Source organism: Cetorhinus maximus, chromosome 1 (genome assembly GCF_964194155.1).
Source record: "Cetorhinus maximus chromosome 1, sCetMax3.hap1.1, whole genome shotgun sequence".
Lineage (NCBI taxonomy): Eukaryota > Metazoa > Chordata > Chondrichthyes > Lamniformes > Cetorhinidae > Cetorhinus > Cetorhinus maximus.
The window spans coordinates 190,503,532-190,526,825 of record NC_135879.1 but is presented as its reverse complement, the minus strand read 5'-3'; the positions used below and the strand labels follow the sequence as shown (position 1 = coordinate 190,526,825).

At 41.1% G+C, this 23,294-nt stretch overlaps 1 protein-coding gene across 4 annotated transcripts in view; it reads right to left on the bottom strand.

Moving 5' to 3' along the window:
• Positions 1 to 23,294, bottom strand: part of ubap2a (ubiquitin associated protein 2a) — a 134,304-nt gene that overhangs the window by 48,507 nt on the left and 62,503 nt on the right. For all 4 annotated transcript variants that reach the window (XM_078551357.1, XM_078551369.1, XM_078551353.1 and 1 more), the window contains exons 14-17: positions 23,082 to 23,248; positions 22,469 to 22,661; positions 15,006 to 15,036; positions 5,366 to 5,543 (exon numbers count right to left, since the gene is read on the bottom strand). In XM_078551357.1, the coding sequence (XP_078407483.1) occupies positions 5,366 to 5,543; positions 15,006 to 15,036; positions 22,469 to 22,661; positions 23,082 to 23,248 (569 nt within the window). The remainder of the gene's footprint in view (positions 1 to 5,365; positions 5,544 to 15,005; positions 15,037 to 22,468; positions 22,662 to 23,081; positions 23,249 to 23,294) is intronic.

The window sequence follows — 23,294 nt, the reverse complement described above, 5'->3', positions numbered from 1 at the left end:
TGGCCTTCCCACCAACCTTAAGGTTCAACAGGCAGGACCTTTAATTGGATAATTGATCCTGTCAATGGCCTCAATTTGGCCACCGACAGGTCGGTGGGCCCGCAGCTGATTTTGCTGCAACCCACCTTCCTGAAAATTTAAATGGGCCGGGATGACGTTGGGGGTTCCGCCCGATGTCATCCTGCATCGGCAAGCAGGCCCCGCCCCCAGCTCGCCGACAGCAAAATTCTGCTCATAATCAGGGAACAGCCAGGCATTTCTGTAATCATTATTATTGAGTCCCACATGGCTTGTAGTCTCCCTGGTGGCATGTCATATTTTAAATACACTCCAATAAATAGCTGGCCAAAGCACGATCAAAATCTCAAAACTGGCATCCAATCAGCTACTTGGATAAAGAATATGGTGCATGTTAATGCATCAGTTTTTCTAGTGCTTTGGGAAGGCACTGAGCCACTGCTCATCATTCTCTCCCACTCAACGAGAGACTGCACGTACAAGGTAGCTACCTACCCTTGAGGTGAGAGAAGCAATAAGTGTAAAAACATTTCTTACTGAACCATCAATACACAGCAATATTCCACACTCAAACTCTAGCCATCAAGGCAAACTCCATACTAATGGATTAAAAGCCCATTAAAAATTCAGGCAGCAAACATTTCCTCTTAATTTAACAAAAATCGAAAAAAATTGCTTTAAAATGATCAAATTTTAAAAAGGGCTCTTGTCCAGGTGGATTAGTTATGAGGAGGAGGAAGAAAATTATTTTTCTTCTCAATGCACTGCAGAACAGGAGCAGATAGAGCATCAGCGCATGTATGGCGCTATCTAAACATGAATACTTTGAAGCAAGTTATTGCTGTAATAGGAAAACAAGTTGCAACACAAAACTGTAAACCAAAATTCTGGTAATTTACATTTCTCTAGCAGCTAGTTCTCCATCCATGCGGTTATATTCTTATTAAACACCATATGATTTACTTAAGTGGCACTTGACAAGCTGCTTCTCGAATATGCATTGCCACCACATTAAATTAGTTGAGTACAGCATACCCTTTGCATATTCAGGCACTCTACCCCCAGTGATTCTATGCTTTTTCTAAATGTTCACCTGTGGATTTGAAGTTTACCCACAACCAAGACCAACTTGCCTTTAAGACCATACCATAAGACATAAGAGCAGAAATTAGGCCATTTGGCCCATCGAGTCTGCTCCGCCATTCAATCATGGCTGATAAGTTTCTCAACCCCATTCTCCCACCTTCTCCCCGTAACCTTTGATCCCCTTACCAATCAAGAACCTATCTATCTCCGTCTTAAATACACTCAATGACCTGGCCTCCACAGCCTTCTGTGGCAATGACTTCCATTGATTCACCACTCTCTGGCTAAAGAAGTTTCTCCTCATCTCTGTTCTAAAAGGTCTTCCCTTTACTCTGAGGCTGTGCCCTCGGGTCCTAGTCTCTCCTACTAATGGAAACATCTTCCCCACGTCCACTCTATCCAGGCCTTTCAGTATTCTGTAAGTTTCAATCAGATCCCCCCTCATCCTTCTAAACTCCATCGAGTATAGACCCAGAGTCCTCAAACGTTCCTCATATGTTAAGCCTTTCATTCCTGGGATCATTCTCGTGAACCTCCTCTGGACCATCTCCAGGGCCAGCACATCCTTCCTGAGATATGGGGCCCAAAATTGCTCACAATAATCTAAATGTGGTCTGACCAGAGCCTTATAAAGCCTCAGCAGCACATCCCTGCTTTTATATTCTAGTCCTCTCGCAATAAATGCCGACATTTCATTTGCCTTCTTAACTACCGACTCAATCTGCAAGTTAACCTTAAGAGAATCCTGGACTAGGACTCCCAAGTTCCTTTGCACTCCAGATTTCTGAATTCTCTCCCCATTTAGAAAATAGTCTATGCCTCTATTCTTCCTACCAAAGTGCATGACCTCACACTTCTCCACGTTATATTCCATCTGCCACTTCTTTGCCTATTCTCCTAACCTGTCCAAATCCTTCTGCAGCCTCCCCGCCTCCTCAATACTACCTGTCCCTCCACCTATCTTTGTATCATCTGCAAACTTAGCCAGGATGCCCTCAGTTCCTTCATCTAGATCATTAATGTATAAAGTGAAAAGTTGTGGTCCCAACACTGACCCCTGCGGAACTCCACTAGTCACCGGCCGCCATCCTGAGAAGGACCTCCTTATCCCCACTCTCTGCCTCCTGCCAGATAGCCAATCTTCTATCCATGCTAGTACCTTGCCTCTAACACCATGGGCTCTTCTCTTACTGAGCAGCCTGCTCTGCAGCACCTTGTCAAAGGCCCTCTGGAAGTCCAAGTAGATAACATCCATTGGCTCTCCTTTGTCTAACCTACTCGTTACCTCCTCAAAGAATTCTAACAGATTTGTCAGGCATGACCTCCCCTTGATGAAACCATGCTGACTTTGCCCTATTTTACCATGCACTTCCAAGTATTCTGAAATCTCATCCTTAATAATGGATTCTAAAATCTTACCAACGACCGAGGTCAGGCTAATCGGCCTGTAATTTCCCGTCTTTTGCCTCACTCCCTTCTTAAACGGGGGGGTTACATTCGTGATTTTCTAGTCCTCTGGGGCCCTCCCTGACAACAGTGATTCCTGAAAGGTCACCACTAACGCCTCCACTATCTCTTCAGCTATCTCCTTCAGAACTCTGGGGTGTAATCCATCTGGACCAGGTGATTTATCCACCTTCAGACCTTTCAGTTTTCCTAGCACCTTCTCCTTGGTAATGGCCACCATACTCACCTCTGCCCCCCCAACTCTCTTGAACTTTGGGGATGTCACTCACGTCTTCCACTGTGAAGACTGACGCAAAGTACCTATTCAGTTCCTCCGCCATTTCTTTGTTCCCCACTACTACTTCTCCAGCGTCATTTTCCAGCAGCCCAATGTCCACTTTTGCCTCTCTCTTACCCTTTATATATCTTAAAAAACTCTTGCAATCTTCTTTTATATTACTGGCTAGTTTACCCTCATATTTAATCTTCTCCCTCCTTATTTCTTTTTTTAGTTGTCCTCTGTTGGTCTTTGTAGGTTTCCCAATCCCCTGGTTTCCCACTGCTCTTCACTGCATTGTATGCTTCCTCTTTAGCTTTTATGCTGTCCCTGACTTCCCTTGTCAGCCATTGTTGCCTCGTCTTCCCTTTAGTATGCTTCTTCTTCCTAGGGATGAATTTTTGCTGTGTCTCCCAAATTACTCTCAGAAACTCCTGCCATTGCTGTTCCACTGTCTTTCCTGCTAGGCTCATCTCCCAGTCAATTCTGGCCAGCTCCTCCCTCATGCCTCTGTAGTTGCCTTTATTCAACTGTAATACCGTTACATCTGATTCCAGCTTTTTCCTCTCAAATTGCAGGGTAAATTCTATCATATTATGGTCACTTCCTCCTAAGGGTTCCTTCACCTTAAGCTCCCTTATCAAATTTGCCTCATTATACATCACTAAATCTAGAATTGCCTGTTCCCTAGTGGGCTCCACCACAAGCTGCTCCAAAAAGCCATCTCGTAGACATTCCACAAATTCCTTTTCTTGGGATCCACTACCAACCTGATTTTCCCAGTCTACCTGCATATTGAAATCCCCCATGATCACTGTAACCTTGCCTTTCTTACACACCTTTTCTATCTCTTGTTGTATCTTGTGCCCCACATCCTGACTACTGCTCGGAGGCCTGTACATAACTCCCATTATGGTTTTTTTTTAACCTTTGCGGTTCCTCAACTCTACCCACACAGATTCTACATCACCTGACCCTACGTCATTTCTTGCTATCGACTTAATTTCATTTCTTATTAACAAAGCAACCCCACCCCTCTGCCAACCTGCCTATCTTTTCAACAGGATATATATCCTTGGATATTTAGCTCCCAGTCCTGATCCCCTTGCAGCCATGTCTCCGTAATGCCCACCACATCATACCTGCCAATTTCAATCTGTGCCACAAGCTCATTTACCTTATTTCGTATACTGCGTGCATTCGGATACAACACCTTCAGTCCTATTTAATTTTCCAGTTTAATTTTTTGTCTTATCCTCTTTCCCTCTGTTGAACAATGTACATATTTCCTAACCCCCTTAAGTCCCTTCTATTTTCCCCCCAGACTTTTGGAAAATTAATGAGGCTCCATCAATTCTAACCTCCAATATCATTCTGGGATGCATTCCAAATAGGCCCGGTAATTTCTCTATTATTACTCATTAACTTTAACAGTTTCCTTTTGAAATATTTGTGCAGCAGCCCTCCTCAGATACTTACACTAAATATTTTCATTCAAGTACAAGATGGTCCTACCTCCACTACCATCCTTTTACTTATATGCTTATAAAACCCCTTGGTTTGTATTAATGTTGTTTGCCAGTCCAGTTTCATAATTAGCCTTAACTTCACAATACTTTGCTCTCTTGTATAAGTACAAGGACAATAAACAAGTATTTAAAACCTTTTCAGAATCATAGAACTGCTCTAACTGATATTGCTCCATGAAACACTCACTGTTTGAATCTAATTAATTTTGACTTTATCTTTAGTCAAGTATATTGCATTGCTGTTTTTCATTTGGTTCAGTTAATCTGTGGTAAAAGCCCCATCATCCTGTTAAAATTAGCCAGGATCCAGTCCAATACCTTTATCTTTGATTCTTCTTTCTTCATTTTCAATGTGAACATTAGGATGAAGTTTCACAAACATTCCCCAACTTACCTAAACGAACACTGCATCCTTCCTTGTTGGGTATGTAACAAAGTAATTCCCCCCATATCCCCTCCCCAAAGGCATTACAAAACCCTCTGCAATTTGAGCATACACAATCTTATCCGAATCTCTCTCAGGAACACAAGAAAACACTCCTTATAGCTAAAATCCTCCATAACACTTAGTATTGCAAATCTCCTTTAATTTTGTTCCTCCTATTCAATGGTCCATAACATACTTCCAATTAGATAACAGATCCATTACTTATTTTTTTCATAACTTTAATCATGTCCTTAACTAAGGCTGCTCTCCCTTGCACTCCTGCCCCATCGCTCTCCAGTGAAATTGTTAAAGACAGGAATATTTGGATTCCAGTTTCACCCCAGATGAAGTCAAGTTTATCAAAGTTAGTCCAAGTCTTTCCATAATTGAGGCCTCAAGGTTCTCATTTAACTTTCTTCATATTTTAATATTGCAACCCAAATCCTTTTGTACTCAGTACCTCATTCTCTTCCCTGCACTCAGCTGTGCTTCCCCATATTTGCTTTCAGTTTATCAAGCTAAACTGTTTTTCAAGGTACAAGTAACAACTGACCAACAATTAACAAGTGATCGGACGCGTACCTGCTAAGTTGTGAAAGGGAGCTGCTGGGCAATTCAATGGTCTGGTTCAAGCTGGTCAAGCTAGCAGAATGTTGCGATATTGTAGGCAGAAGTGAAGCAGTGGATACACCAGTGGATAGTGAACTCACACTTTGTAAAGATTGTGACTCAGCCGATTTCACAGTGGGACATATTGTAGCTGAAAAAAATAAGTTTCCATCTGTAACATTTCACTCCTGCAATGACAAGTTGCTTCACACACAAAAATAAATTAATGCCAAACTCGTATTAACTATTATGCACAACAATAAGACTATATTTTCTTTTTAAATACCCCTGATGAAAAACAGTTACAACTAAGCTTAATTCTTCAAGCTCCAATGATTAAATTAAATGCTCCAACACACCACCATGAGCAATCAATTCATTTTCAAAAAGAAATCATGCAAGCCTGATCAGATAATTGACTATAGCGACTAAAGTGAACTTTAGTGAAAACCGTCCATTAGCAACATATACTTTTGTCTCCAAGAATTATCGGGGCAGTTTTAAATTGTATCATGCATATCCTGGTGATGCAATGCCATAAAGCTAATTGTACTCTTTTTGGCACCCCAAAATGATGGAAGCAAAACCAAGAGGCTGACCTCAACCACTGCAGAAGTACAGAACAGAGCAACACCATCCTCTTGGCAGCTGTGGTTATGCAGTGTCCCTGAAGTAATCTTTCACTAAAGGCAATGCTCAAAGCATTACCAGAAAGGGTTGGCATTTCAGAAGAGATCTCTCATCCACACAGACTCAAAACTAGATGTTAATGAACTCAACATACCCAAATGTCCCACTGCTCTAGATGCTCCAATAAAAATCCAACACAAACAGAACTGCTCCACATGCTAGTAAGGATGCAATAACACAAATGTGCAGCCAAAATAAGACAATGCTTGCATGATTGCACTGTTCATTCAGCACACATCCGAAATAAAATGCATAATGTACATCACACAATGCTGCAAGAAGTCCATGTCTCTTGGAAGGTGACTGTATTTAATCAGAAGCATAATCTTCTGGTACTGTATTTTTTTTTTAAAAGAGGATCTGCATCCATGAGCACCATGTGAACAGTAACTCACACCAATGCAATACTTGTACTGATGAGTTAACACAGCTCAAGGGATAACAATGTTATGGTGTCTATTATCCTGATCATAATTTTAACCTCTAGTATTACAGTCCAGTATGGCTGGACACTGCTAGGATTCTGAAAGAGACAGCTTCAGAGATAGTGGATGCACTATGATTTTCCAAAATTCCTTAGATTCAAGAACAGCCCCATCAGATTGGAAGTTGGCAAATGTCTCCCTCTTTTCTTCAAAGGCAGTGAACTCCAGGCCGCTTAGTCTAATATCAGTCGTTGGAAAAATGCTGGACTCTTATGAAGAAAGTCTTAACAATGCACTTAGAAGCATTGTATGATTAGAGCTAATCAACATGGTTTTACTGTTTGACAAATTTATTAGAGTTTTTTGAGGTTGTAATTAGTAGGGTAGATAAACAGGAACCAGAAGGTGTAGCATACCTGTATTTCCAAAAGGCATTCGATACAATGCCACTTAAAAAGTTTAATTAACAAGAGCTCATGGAACTGCCGATAATATATTAGTATGGAAAGAGGATTGATTAACTGACAGGAAGCTAAGAGTAGGCACAAACAGGGCATTCTCAAGTTGCAGGCAGAGTGGCACAAGAATCAGTGCTGGAGCCTCAGCTATTGGGACAGGCTTCATCTGATTCATGCTGGGACCAGCATCCTGGCAATTGTATAACTAGGGTTGTAGATAGGACATAAACTAATTAGTTTTGGCATGGGGGGAGGGGGCGGGAGAGAAAGAGGAGGGTTCAATTGAAAGGAAGTTTTAAAAAATCAATAAGAGAGTAGAGGTGCATCATAGTGAAGAGGCAAAGGGTAATCAAATTGTGACAGGAAGGGGCAGAAAATATGAGTGCAGAAATTAGAACCAGAGTAGTAATGGTAAAAAGTCAAAGGCTCTTATCTGAGCATGCAGCATTTGTAACAAGATAGCTGAGTTGACAGCACAAATAGAAATAAATGAATAAATGTGCTATTACAAAGACATGGTTGCAGGGTGAGGAACTTTTTTTTATATACTCATTCATAGGCCAGCATTTATTGCCCACCCCAAATTGCCCTTGGCATTTAAGAGTCAGCCACATCGCTGTGGGTCTCGAGTCACATATAGGCCAGACCAGGTAAGGACAGCAGATTTCCTTCCCTAAAGGGCATTAGTGAACCAGATGGGTTTTTACAATAATCAACAATGGTTTCATGGTCATCATCAGACTTTTAATTCCAGATTTTTATTGAATTCAAATTTCACCATCTGTCGTGGTGGGATTCAAACCCAGATCCCCAGAGCATTACCCTGGGTCCCTGGAATCCAGTGACCCCAGTGACAATACCACTATGCCACCGCCTCCAAGGGTGTTCGATGCTCTGGAAAAATAGGCAAAAAAGTAGGTATCAGTGTGGTGGTGAGTAGCGATTATAGGTGCAATAGATTGTGATGTGGAATCAGTTTGGGTGGAAATAAGGAATAACAAGAGAAAGAAGTCACGGGTGGGAGTCATCTATAGGCCCAAAAGTGTTGCCTCACTGTAGGACAAAAAAGTATGAATCAGGGAATAATGGATACATGTAAGGGCATTACAATTGTTATGGGTGATTTTAATGTGCATATTGACTGGACAAATCAGATTGGCAGGGGCAACATGGAAGACAAATTTGTAGAATGTATCAGGGATTGTTTCTTAGAGCAACACGTTGCAGAACCTACCCTGGCACAAGCTATTTTAGATCTAGTAATGTGTAATTAGGTAACTTTAACAAGAGATCTCGTAGTTAAGGATCCTGTAGGGGGTAGCGATCACAACACGGTAGAATTTCAAATTCAGTTTAAGGGTGAGCAACTTGGGTCCCAGACCAGTGTCCTCAACTTAAATAAGGGCAATTACAGAAGTATGAAGAAAGAATTCTCCAAAGTAGGCTGGGAAAATAGACTAAGGGGAAGATCAGTGGGTGAGCAGTTGGAGACATTTAAGCAGATATTTCATAAAGCTCAGCAAAAATTTATCTTGGTTAAACAGAAGGACTCAATGAGAAGGATGAACCATGACCACCCATGGTTAACAAAGGCAGTCAATGAGAGTATCCAATCAAAAACTAAGACATACAAAGCGGCGAAAACTAGTGGTAGGCCAGAGGATTGGAAATTTTCTTTAGGAACCAGCAGATGACTAAAAAGCAAATAAAGAGGGAGAAAATGGATTATGAAAGTAAATTGGCAAGAAATATAAAAAACAGCAAGAGTTTCAACAGGTATATAAAAAGAAAGAGAGTGGCTAAAGTGAGCTTGGGACCCTTGGAGGATGCGACTGGAGAATTGATAATGGGGAACAGGGAAATGGCAGACAACTCAAACCAATATTTTGCATCGGTCTTCACGGCTGAGGACACTACAAACATCCCAAAGACATCAGCTAAGCAAGGAGCTAATGGGAGGAAAGATCTTCTAACAGTCTATCACGAAGGACAAAAGTATTTGACAAACTAATGGGACTAAAGGCAGACAAGTCGCCAGGGTCCGATGGCCTGCATCCAAGGGTTATAAAGGAAATGGCTGCAGAGATAGTGGAGGCATTGGTCAAAATATTCCAGAACTCATGGGATTCCGGGAGGGTCCCAGAGGATTGGAAAACCGTTAATGTGACGCCCCTGTTCAAGAAGGGAATGATACAAAAAGCAGGGAACTATAGGCCAGACAGCCTAACATCTGTCATTGGGAAAACTGCTAGAGATTAATGGGTCTTTTTCAGATTGGAAAGATCTAACTAGTGGAGTGCCAGAAGGATCAGTCCGAGGGCCTTAATTATTTACTATCTATATTAATGACTTGGAGGAGGGGGCAGAGTGTAATGTATCCAAATTTGCTGACAATACAAAAATAGGCAGGAGGACATGTTGCGATGAGGACATAAGGAATCTGCAAGGGATATAGACAGGCTGAGTGAGTGGGCAAAAACTTGGCAGATGGAATTTATTGTAGGAAAGTGTGAGGGTCATGCACTTTGGTAGGAAGAATCAAATTATTTAAATAGAGAGAGACTCCAAAAAAGTGCAGCACAGAGGGATGTGGGTGTTCTTGTGCATGAAACACAAACCATTAGCATGCAGGTGCAGCAAGTAATTAAGGCAGCAAATGGAATTTTGGCTGTATTGCTAGGGGGTTGGAGTTTAAAAATAGGGAAGTCTTGTTACAACTCTACAGGGGGTTGATGAGGCTGCACCTGAAGTACTGTGTACTGTTTTGGTCCTCATATTTAAGAAAGGATATACTGGCATTGGAGGCAGTTCAAAAGAGATTCACTAGGCTTATCCCTGGGATGAAGGGGTTGACTTATCAAGGGCAGCTAAACAGGTTAGGTCGTTATTCATTAGAATTTAGAAGAATGAAGGGTGATCTTATTGAAACGTTCAAGATTCTGAGGGGGCTTGACAGCGTCGATGTTGAGATATTTCCACTAGTGGAGGAATCACAAGCTAGATAACATGATTAGAGAATAAGGGGACGCTCATTTAAAACTGAGATGCGAAGGATTTTCTTCTCTCAGAGGGTAGTGAATGTCTGGAATTCTCTACCCCAGAGAGTTGTGTAAGCTAGATCACAAAGTATTTAAAGAGGAGGTAGATAGATTTTTGAAATATCAGGGAGTTGAGGGCACAAAAGAGGAGTGAGGCCTGGGACAGATCAGCCATCATCTTACTGAACAACAGGACAGGCTTGAGGGGCCAAATGGCATACTCTTGCTCCAATTGTTATGTTCTTATTTACAATCTATATTAATGACTTGATACATTACTCTGTTCCTTTATCTAAGTTTGATGATGCAAAGCTAGGTGAAAAGATAAGTTGTGGGGAGGACATGGTAAGGCTACAAAGGTACATAGGTTAAGTGAGTGGGTAACAAGATGGCAGATAGAATATAATGTAGGGAAGAATTAAATTATTCACTTTATTGGGAGAGAAAGAGAGAGAGAGAGAGAGAGAGGCAATGAAATAGAAAGTAAGGTTATGAGGAAAGGCAGCATAGCCAATCCTTTACACGTTGAGGCAGTGTTTCTGACTGAAAGATTGTATTCATCACTCAAGTTATAAACATCCACAGATATGGAGGGGGTGGCGGCATAGTGGTATCGTTACTGGGCTAGTACTCCAGATACCCAGGATAATGCTCTGGAGACCTGGATTTGAATCCCACCACGGTAGATAGCAAAATTTGAATTCAATAAAAAAATCTGGAATTAAAAGTCTAATAATGGCCATGAACCCATCCCGTTCACTTATGTCCTTTAGAGAATGAAATCTGCTGTCCTTACCTGGTCTGGCCTACAGACCTGCAGCAATGTGGTTAACTCTTAAATGCCATCTGAAATGGCTGAGCAAGCAATTCAGTTCTCGAGGGTATTTTTTAAAATTCATTTACATGATGTGTGCGTTGTTGCCCATCCCTCATTGCCATTGAGAAGGTGGTGGTAGTACAATCCCACAGTGCTGTTAGGAAGTGGGATCCAGGATGGGCAATAAATGCAGGCCCAGTCAGTGACACCCACATCCCATAAATGAATTTAAAACAACACTACTGTTCAAATGGAGTGTTAGAATGGTCATCTTCCTCCCTCATATATACACATGACCTCATTTTGGAAACCTACCTCAGTTTATTTAAATAAGAGTACCAAGTCCAAGTTGCTAAAAGATGCTTACACAAAAAAAAAGTTAAAAAAAACAGGAGTGTTGTATTCTTAAAAAAGACTTTAGATGTGATCTAAGAGCTGCCGTATTCAAATATCAAGCTGTACGACGTGCTGATGGAAGTGAGAATTTTATTAATCCTCCAAACTATTGTTCAAGGTCTTATCCAAGTCATTAAAATCTAGAAGAAATCTATTTAAGACCATAAGACGTAGGAGCAGAAGTAGGCCATTTGGCCCATCAAGTCTGCTCTGCCATTCAATGAGATCGTGGCTGATCTGATAATCCTCAACTCAACTTTCCTGCCTTTTCCTAAAATGTCTCCCTTACTGATTAAAAATGTCTATCTCAGCCTTGAATAAGCTTAATGACCCAGTCTCTACAGCCCTCTGCGGTAAAGAATGTTCAATACCCTCAGGGAAGAAATTCCTCATCTGTCTTAAATGGGCGACCCCTCACTCTGGGATTATGCCCTCTGGTCCTAGACTCTCCCACAAAGGGATACAATCTTTCAGCATCTACCCCGTCAAGCCTCCCAAGAATTTTATTGTTTCAATAAGGCCGCCTCTCAGTCTTCTAAACTCCAATGTGTACAGGCCAAACCTGCTCAACTTCTGCTCAGAAGAAAATTCCTCCATCCACGGAATCAACCTAGCAAACCTTCTGTGTCTGCATTCAAGGCCAGTATATCTTTCCTTAGATAAGGGGAGCAAAATTGTTCACCGTATTCTCGGTGTGGTCTAACTAGTGCCTTGTATAGTTTGAGAGATTTCCCTATTTTTATACTCCATTCCCTTTGAAATAAAGACCAACATTCTATTTGCCTTCCCTATTACCTGCTGAACTTGTAGCTAGCTTTTCACGATTCATGCACGAGGACCCCCAAATCTGTGCTGCAGCTTTCTGCAGTCTTCCTCCATTTAAACAATATTCAGCTCCCCTATTCTTCCTGCCAAAGTCCATAACCCCACATTTTCCCACATTATATTCCATCTGCCAAGTTTTTGCCCACTCACTTAACCTGTCTATATCCCTCTGTGGACTGTGTCACCCTCACTGTTTGTCTTCCCAGCTATTTTTGTGTCATCTGCAAACTTGGTAATAGTACATTCACTTCCCTCACTCAAGTCATTAATATATTTAGTAATAATTGTGGCCCCAGCACTGATCCCGGTCACACTCCACTTGTTAAGGTTGCCATCCTGAAAATGCTCCCCTTATCCCAACTCTCTTCTATTAGTTAGCCAGTCCTCTATCCATGCTAATATACCCCCAATACCATGGACTCTTATCTTAAGTAGCCTTACGTGCAGTACCTTATCGAATGTCTTTTGGAAACCCAAATACATTACATCAACTGGTTCTTCATATAGCTATCCTGCAGCTTACCACCTCAAAGAATTCTAAAATTTGTCAGGCATGATTTCCCCTTCATGATGCTATGCTGACTCGGCTTGATTATATTATACACTTCTAAATGCTCTACTATTACATCCTTTATAATAGACTAACATTTTCCCAATGACAGATGTTAAGCTAACTGACCTATAGTTACCCGCTTTTTGTCTCCCTCCCTTTCTGAATAATGGGTGTTACACTGGCAGTTTTCCAATCCTCTGGGACTATTCCAGAATCTAAGGATCCTTTGAAGATTATTATTAATGCATCCACTATCTCTGTAGCTACTTGCTTTAATATCCTAGGATGCAACCCATCAGGTCCAGGTGACTTATCGGCCTTTAGCCCCATTAGTTTCCCTAGTACCTTTTCTCTAGTGATATATTTATTGTATTTTATTTCCTCCCAAACCCCCTTTTGCCACTTGATTATTTAGTATTTTTGGACTGATATTAGTGACTACTGTGAAGGCTGATGTAAAGTATTTTTTCAACTCCTCTGCCATTTCCTGGTTCCCTCATTATTTTGCCAGCCTCATTCTCTAAGTGGCTTGTGATCAATTTGGCCCCTCTCTTCCTTTTTATATACTTAACAAAGCTCTTACTTTCCGTTTTTATATTACTTGCTAGTTCAGTTTATTTTCTCCCTTTTTTTTTGGTCATCTTTTGTTAGTTTTTAAAACTTTCCCAATCCTCTGACTTACCACTGATCTTTGCAACATTGGATGTTTTTTCTTTCAATTTGATGCTATCCTTAACTTAACCACGGTTGGTTTATCCCCTTCCTCACTGTGTTTGTTGTGAGTCATGCATTATTTTCTTAAACATCTGTCATTCTTCATCAGCTGTCTTTTCTGCTAAAATTCCTTTCCCAGTCCACTCCAGCCAACTCTGACATCATCCCTTTGTAATTAACCCGTATTTAAGTTTAGCACAGTTGTTTCCGTCCCAAGTTTCTCGCTCTCAAAACAGAATGCTAAATTCTACCATGTTATGGTCACTGTTTCATAGGGGATCTTTCACTCATTTATTAAACTTGCCTCATTACACATTACCAGATCCAAAATAGCCTGATCCCTGGTTGGATCTACAACATATTGTTCTAGGAAACTGTCCCGAATACACTATGAATTCTTGCTCATGTCTACCTCTGCCAATTTGATTTCCCAATCTACAAGATGATTAAAGTCACCCATGATTAATGTACTGACTTTTTACATGCCCTCATTAGCTCCTGATTTATTCTTTGTCCTACAGTATAGCTACTGTTAGGGGCCAAAAGAACTACTCTCATCAGTGTCTTCTTACCCTCGTTATTCCTTAACTCCACCCATACAGATTCTCCATCTTCTGATCCAAGATCATTTCTTGCCATCATACTTATCCCATCTCGTACTAACAAAGCTACCCCACCACCCCTTCCTTCCTGCCTGTCCTTCTGAAACGTCACAGGCCCCTGAATATTTAGTTCCCAGTTTTGATCTTCTTGTAACCATGTCTCCATAATGGCTATAAGGTCATACCCATTAACCCCTATTTGTGCCAGTAATTCATTTGTGTTCCAAATGAATAAGTAAAGAGCCATTAATTTTGCCTTTTTACCATATTTTCCTCCCTTTGACCCTTTTTGCTGCACTTTTTAATGTTCGTACGCTCTGCCCCTCCTCGTCACACTCTGGGTATCATTACCTAAATAGCTGCCCTGCAATTTTGCCATATCTTTTTGCTTTGTAAGCCTACGTATGTCCTCTCCAGAACCCTCCCCCTCCCCTCTATTTAGTTTAAAGCCCTCTCTACAGCTGTAGTTATTTGATTCACCAGGACACTGGTCCCAGCACGGTTCAAGTGAAGCCCATCCCACCAGAACAGCTCCCTTCTACCCCAGTACTGGTGCCAGTGTCCCATGAACTGAAACCCATTCCTCCCACATCAATCTTTGAGCCACGTATTTAACTCTTCAACTTTATTTAGCCTATGCCAGTGCGTCCGTGGTTCAGGCAGTAATCCTGAGATTATCTTGGAAGTTCTGTTTCTTAATTTAGCTCCAAACAGTTCAAATTCTTTCAGCAGAACCTCCTTCCTATCGTTGTCATTTGTACCAATGTGGACAATGATAACTTGATCCCTCACCTCTCACTACAAGTTCCTCTCCAGCCCTAAGGAGATGTCTTTACCCCCAGCACCGAGCAGGCAATACAGCCTTCGGGATTCACGCTCACGGCTGCGGAGAACAGTATCTATCCCCCTAACTATACTGTCCTCTACCACAACTGCGTTCCCATTTCCTCCCCCCACTTGAATGACTTCCTGTACCACAGTGCCATGGTATAAACTGGTTAAACTGCCATTCTGCACAAAAATGAAATCACAATTTTTATACGTGCTGTTACAATATGTTTACATGCTAGCATTGACAACTTTTTAAATACTCACCTTCAAGTGTCTGTTGTGTCCCAAGACCATTCTGTAAATGAAAGGTACAATTGTCATCTGGTGTTATAAGGATATCTTAATCATGGAACAAACTTATTTGCTGTTCAACTAAAAAAGGAAAATACCATTGTTGTTGGTACTCATGCCCTCCACCCTATTGCAGCCATTGTCCTTTATTTTTTCCTTACTCTTCCTCACCCTCCTCCCATCTCAGTCTGCACTTGCTTGAAAACTTCATTATAGAAACTTACAGCACAGAAACGGACCATTTGGCCTGCATATCTGTGCTGGCTCTTTAAAGAGCAGTCGTACTGAGTCCCACGCCCCTATTTGCCTGTAACTATGTAATTCCATCTTCAAGTACCTGCCCAATCTTTAGCAAAATCTTCCAGTTCTGATGGCACACCAACCTGAAACATTAACTGCTTTCCACTCTACAGATCTACTGAAATGCGTTCCAGTATTCTCGTTTTCATTGTTCATCTAACCTGTATTTAAATTTTTATTCCTCAAACCTCTGAAGCAAATTTATCATAATCATTTAAGCTATGGAAAAGGATGCAGACTTCAATTTCACTTCACAGAGCACCTAAGAATTACTATTTATTTTGCTTCATTTCACTTCCAACCAATGGTTCGATACTGTTGTGTTCAAGCATAGACGCATGCGTAAACTATAAAAAAGAAAAGCAACTATGGACCCTTGCTCTTAGATTTCAATATCTTAGCATGCACTGTGGTTGCAAGGCCCAAATCAGTGTGCGCAAAGATACCCCAAGAACCAATTACAGGTTTTAAATTCTAACCTCAAATAGGGGACAGGGTATCAAATATTACATGCTGACTCCTCTAGCTTCAGGCAGGAGTACTGTAGACTGCGGCATATAAGTCAACTTGGTGTATATGAAAACCCCATTCCTCCTGTCCCAAAAATGGTGTTTTTGCATATACCAGATGTAAAAGTTAACACTCCTTTTCAACCACAACAGGCCATACTCACATTAGTAGTCAGCCTCAATTTTCCACCCCAAGGGTTTCACTTATCCTATAACTGGGCACAAGTGATCAAAAGCAAGCAATACAGGTTGTGTTGCAAAGATGCGTGGGAGTTTAAGACACATCCAAACCGAACGGATCCCAGGTGGCGAACGAAGAGAAATGAGTCTAACGAATGAAGTATGAAGCTGGTTTCAAGCTAGAAGTCTTAACCATTTGCTAACACATCAAATAACTGTGCTGCTGCAAGGGAATTTGGTGTTCGTGAAAAACTGGTGTCAGAATGCTACAAGGAACTTGCCCCAAAGATGCCCAAGACCAATGCGCCATTAGAACAGGGACCAGTCACTGGCCTGATCAAGAAGCATGCTATCCGAACCGGTTCTTGAGCATCGTCAGGCTAGTTTCATCATCATCAGAAATGCAATGCGTATATATGCACTCAAGTCGGCCAAATCAAACTGAGTACAAAGATTGTTGTAGCTTTATGAACAGAACTGTCTAATGACGCAGCAGGCCAAGATTGCTCAGACATTACCAAAAGACTTCAATGCTAAAATTGCTCATTTCCAGCGACAAAAACACATTAGGCTATATCGGCAATATGGGTGAAACGCCCATAAATTTCAATATGCCCATCAACCGAACTGAGGAGTGGAAACATTTGGAAACAGTTCTGATGAAAATGGATACATGACAAGATTCACGGTGGAACTAGCCTGCATGGTTGGTGGCATGAAATTAAAGCCTATGGCAATTCCAACATAAAGCCATGCCAAACCTCAGGTTTCCTGCAGGAGCTCTTGTGCAAGTCCAACAACGGTTGGATGGATGAAGGTGCAGTGAAGTTATGGATCAAAAATGTGTAGTTCAATAATGTGTGGAATGGGCATTTTGGTAGCCTACTTAAAGAATGCAGCTTATGGGACATGTTCACAGCCCATATAACCAATAAGATCGAAGAATTGCCTGTGAAAAATTAAGACCTACATTGCAGTTCTTCCGGGTGATCTAACATACTTAGTTCAGCCTTAGGAGGTGTGTCTCATCAAGCCATTCAGGGATCATGCTTGCATTGAATGGAATAGGTGGATGGCTGATCAAGGGAAAAAACTTCAAAGAATGGAAATTGCATGCTGCCCCGCTTATGTTTTGTGCGGTTTTGCCATCAAATTGTGGGATGCTATTAGCACACAATCTGTTATCAGATCATTCAAAAATAAAATGAGGAACACCCAATTCAAAGGATGGAGAGGAAGATGATTTGTTGTGAAGGGATAATTCTGAAACCAAAAGTGCCACATCTGATCAAAAGTGGGATCTTTACAATGATGCCATAGCCAAAGTGATTCAGAATGAATTCTATAAACTCTGCATTGAATGCCAAAGGCAATGGATTTATTGGGTTTTAAAACACCCTCATTGTGATTAAACGCATCTTTAAGAATTAATTTATTCAATAACTTGTGGCACATTAATGAAATACCAGTGTATTTTTTACATTTTAAAATGGCAGCCACTCACAGTGGCAATTCACATTTTACCACTAGCATTTAAGTTGACCCCTTTTTGGAAGGATTTTTGTAGGCTTCAAAAGTTGAATTATAGGCCGACAGCTACAGTAGGCACCAAAAGGCAGTTGTTTTGGGAAAACAGATTGTAAATTTATCTTCCACAAATTGTTATCTCTGTTGCATTGAATATCAGTTGACAAGTTTCACACATCACTCTTCCTGCCTGCGCAACTTTCCTAGACATCACCATTTGGATCTCGGCCCCTGTGTGCACAAATTCAGATTTAAATCAGTTTCCCACCCACAGTTATTCAAGATGCATTGGCGCAGTATAAATTCTCCAGCTCTATGTAGAGATCCTACTACTGATCACTAACAGGGCCAAGATCAGATACATCACTCTATGATTCTGTTTCCCCATGATAAATGTCTGTTACCAACCATTGTTTAGGCTCTCACATGACAATCCAAAAGCACAGAAGGTGCCCTAGCACATGTAAAGCTACACCCCAGGAAGCAATCGGTGTAGAGGAACAGTGTAGAGAAAATCAGTCAATTGAGAGTTGGAGGAGTGAGGTTATTTGCAGCTTTAATCTACAATGTAAGCCATAGCCAACATAGGAAATATGCACAGTGGTAAAGGAAGCCATTCAAGTGGGGGGGAAGAAATAGGAACATAGTAGTGATTGGGTCTAGTATAATTAGGGGGATAGATACCGTTTGCCGCAGCTGTGAGCATGAGTCCCAGAGGCCGTGTTGCCAGGAACCTGGAGTGGGAGGGGAGGGATCCAGTTGCCGTCGTCCACATTGTACCAACAACATTGGTAGGCTAGAAAGGAAGTTCGGCTGAAAGAATTTGAACAGTAAGGAGCTAAATTGAAAAGAGAACTTCCGAGGTAATAATCTAGGGATTATTACCCGAGCCACGGACAAACTGGCATAGGGTAAATAAAGTCGAGGAGTTAAATACGTGGCTCAAAGATTGGTGTGGAAGGAATGGGTTTCAGTTTATGGGACACTGACACCAGTACTGGGGTAGAAGGGAGCTGTTCCAGTGGGATGGGCTTCACTTGAACCATGCTGGGGCCAGTGCCCTGGCAAATCATATAACTACAGTTGTAGAGAGGGCTTTAAACTAAATAGAGGGGGGAAGGAGGGTTCTGGAGAGGGGATACGTAGGTTTACAAAGCAAAAGGATATGGTAACATTGCAGGGCAGCTATTTAGGTAATGATACCCATAGAGTGTGACAGGAAAGGACAGCGTGTACAAACAAAGAAGAGCAGCAAAAAAGGGTCAAAGGAGGAAAAAAAATGGTTAAAAAAATGCAAAATTAATGGCTCTTTCTTTAAATGCATGTAGTATTCAGTATAAAATAAGTGAATTACTGCACAAGGAGGTTAGTAGGTATGATCTTATAGCCATTATGGATACGTGGTTACAGGGAGATCCAAACTGGGAACTAATTATTCAAGGGTATGTGACTTTTCAAAAGGAGAGGCAGAAAAGAAAGGGTGGTGGGGTTGCTTTGTTAGTACGAGATGGAATAAGTACGATAGCAAGAAATGGTCTTGGATGGGAAGATGTAGAATCCACATGGATGGAGGCAAGAAATAATAAGGGGAAGACGACACTGGTGAGAATAGTCTATAGGCCGCCTAACAGTAGCTGTACTGTAGGACAGAGAATAAATCAGGAGATAATGAAGGCACGTAAAAAGGCAGTACATTAATCATGGGTGACTTTAATCTTCATGTAGATAGGGAAAATCAAATTGGCAGAGGTAGCCACAAGCAAGAATTCATAGAGTGTATTCAGGACAGTTTCCTCGAACAATATGTTGCAGATCCAACCAGGGATCAGGTTATTTTGGATTTGGTAATGTGTAATGAGGCAGAGTGAAAGATTCCCTATGAAACAGTGACCATAACATGGTAGAATTTAGCATTCCGTTTGAGAGTGAGAAACTTGGAGCAGAAACAACTGTGCTAAACTTAAATAAGGGCAATTACAAAGGGATGATGGCAGAGTTGGCTGGAGTGGACTGGGAAATGAGTTTAGCAAAAAAAGACGGTTGATGAACAATGGCAGTTGTTTAAGAAAATAGTTCATAACTCACAACAAAGACATATCCCAGTGAGGAAGGAGGATTCTAGGAATGGGTTAAATCAACCATGGTTAACCAAAGAAGTTAAGGATAGCATCAAATTGAAAGGAAAAACATCCAATGTTGCAAAGATTAGTGGGAAGTCAGAGGATTGGGAAAGTTTTAAAAACTTACTTCGAGGGTAAACTAGCAAGTAATATAAAAATGCAGACCAAGAGCTTCCTTAAATATATAAAAAGGAAGAGAGGCCAAAGTGAACCTAGGCCCCTTAGAGAATGAGGCTAGGGAAATAATAAGAGGAAACCAGGAAATGGCAGAGGAATTGAATAAATACTTTGCATCAGTCTTCACAGTAGAAAACATCAATAACAGTCCAAAAATACTAAATAACCAAGGGGCAAAAGTTGGGAGGAAATAAATACAATAACTATCACTAGAGAAAAAGTACCAGGGAAACTAATGGGGCTAAAGGCTGATAAGTCCCCTGGACCTGATAGATTGCATCCTAGGATATTAAAGGAAGCAGCTACAGAGATAGTGGATGCACTGCTAGTAATCTTCCAAGAATCCTTAGATTCTGGAAAAGTCACAGAGAATTGGAAAACTGCCAATGTAACAGCCTTATTCAAAAAGGTGAGGGAGGCAAAAAATACTTAACTATGGGCCAGTTAGCTGAACATCTGTCATTGGGAAAATGTTGGAGTCTATTATAAATGATGTAATAGCAGAGTATTTAGAAATGCATATTATAATCAAGCAGAGTCAGCATGGCTTCACAAAGGGGAAATCATGCCTGACAAATTTAATTAGAATTCTTTGAGGAGGTAACAAGCAGGATAGATAAGAGGAACCAGTAAATGTAATACATTTGGATTTCCAAAAGGTGTTCGATAAGGTACTGCACATAAGGCTACTTAACAATATAAGAGGCCATGATGTTGGGGGTAGTATTTAAGCATGAATAGAGGATTGACTATCTAATAGAAGACAGAGTTGGCTAAGGGGGGCATTTTCAGGATGGCAACTTGTAACTAGTGGAATGCCACAGAGATCAGTGCTGGGCTACAATTATTTTCAATATATATTAGTGACTTGGATGAGGGAAGTGAATGTACTATCGCCAAGTTTGCAGATGACACAAAAATAGCTGGGAAGGCAAACGGTGAGGAAAATCAGTCTAAAGAGGGATAAAGACAGATTAAATGAGTGGGCAAAAACTTGACAGATGGAATATAATGTGGGAAAATGCACTTTGGCACAAATAGAGGAACTGAATATTATTTAAACGGAGAAAGACTGCAGAAAGCTGCAGCACAGAGGGATTTGGGGGTCCTCGTGCATAAATCACAAAAAGCTAGCATACAAGTTCATCTGGTAATAGGGAAGGCAAATGGAATGTTGGCCTTTATTTCAAAGGGAATGGAGTATAAAAGTAAGGAAGTCTTTTTAAAACTATATCACCTTCTCAATGGCATCGAGGGATGTGAAATAAATGCTGGCCCAACCAGCGAAGCCCTCATCCCGTAAATGAATCAAAAAAGGCACTAGCTAGACCACACCCAGAATACTGTGAACAGTTTTGGTCCCCTTATCTAAGGGAAGACATACTGGCATTGGAGGCAGTCCAGGGAACGTTCACTAGGTTGATCCCGTGGACGGAGGGATTTTCTTCTGAGGAAAGACTGAGTAGGTTGGGCCTGTACTCATTGGAGTTTAGAAGACTGAGAGGTTGTTTCCCCTTGTGGGAGCGTTGAGGACCAGAGGTCAGAATCTCAGTTAAGACAGAGATGAGGAGGAATTTCTTCCCTCAGAAGGTAGTGAATGTGTGGAATTCTTTACCGCAGAGGGCTGTAGTGGCTGAGTCATTAGATATATTCAAAGCTGAGATGGACAGATTTTTAATCAGTAAGGGAGTCAAGGGTTATGGGGAAAAGGCAGGAACGTGGAGTTGAGGATCATCAGTTCAAACATGATCTCATTAAATGGCAGAACAGACTCGATGGGCTGAATGGCCTACTTATGCTCCTACGTTTTATCGTCTTATGATGTCTTCATTCTAAATTAAGGAAGCCAATAATTTCAAGCCTATGCCCTCTCTATCTCCACCCTCATTTCCCACCCAATTTGGACCAAGCGACTTGCTAGCTTTTGCACTGCTTTCTATCTATTCATATTCTATCCAACATCTCTACTCTCCCTAATTCAGTGATGTTAACTTCATTCTCTTTTGTGAAGATAGTTACAAACTACTGAGACAGTCTGCTGCCAGGTGATTTCCTTTTTTTGTCCCTAATCTGTCCCATCATCCTTTTAACCATCCTTTCATTTTTTAGAAGAATTTGAGGGTCCCTTTCATGTTACCCAATAATCTTCTGATACTCATTGCCCTCAAATCCTTTTCCAATTTTCCCCTGCACTCCATTTTGCCAGGTTTACAATTGTATTCTCTGCCCAAATTGTCATAAACATTGTTTTTCTGTATCATTTTAAGCTCTTTTCTTAGGGAGCGCTTGTTCCTCACTATAGGACCATATTTGCCTTGAAGGTCTGCCCTTGCTCACTTTCATTCTGGCCAGTCTGATTCCACCTATGCTTAAAATCTTCCAGCTCATGAATATTCCTCCCTACAAGGAGGAAAATACCGCTATTCAGCATATCGCATGTAGCGGTAGGGTTGCCATCTGCAGCTTTGTCCAGGAAACCATCAGATGCAAACCTTCCATAATGCAATATAGAATTATCATCCATTTTTTCCCCATAGGCTATTTTACTCTAGAGAAACAAAAGATTTACAGCCCTTTGAAATATAAATTTCCATTCATATTTTTCTAAGAATTTGACAATCACCTGAGAAGAAGCTTCCTTTTGAGGGGATGTACCCAGGGAGTTCTGATAAGATATCCCGTGCACTGAATTCTGATCGAACGTTGAAGTCACTGGAGTGATCTGAGCAGTTGTTGAGCTGCAAGAGCTGACAGCAGATGGGTCTGTTGATTCTTGAACTGCACTGGATATCGACAAAAACTGTGACAGCGAATCACTAAATTATAGAACAAAATTTAATGCTGCATATTAGCTACTCAAGGATGACTTTTGTAAACATGTTTCCATTCCTAAAACTAAATTGGTAAAGATACTTAACCAACCAGATTACAATTCAGTGCTAGGCCAATAGACTGCACATACAGACCAAACAATTCAGTATATTTTTAGAAGACTATCTTGTGCCTCATATTGCTTTTCTTCTGCATATTTAGATTTCTCTCACCTTGCAGCATCTCCCAGTTAGCAACCTCTGGCCTTAGACAATGCTGCTCAAGTGCATGGCTATGTGCTACCAAGCTGCAGCTGTTAAGATAATTTGCATTTAGTTTTCCTTTGCTGGAGAAGAGCACCTATATGGTGCCTTCACCAGCCAAGTGGGCGGAGTTTGGGGTAGGACAAAATGATGTGATCTTACCTTACAGAATTTGAAAACAAGTGGTTTTGTGTCTGGTTGATGGTCTCCTTGCTCCCTGTTCCAAATTCAGTCAGAGAAGGTTCTGTCCCAAACTCCAGGGCTCCAAACTGGACATTCAGTTCAGAGACATTCGTTGATCCTGGCATTTCAACAGCAGATGCAGGAATCTAAATGGAAAGAAAATGCACTGTCTTTTATGCAACCAAAAAAAGG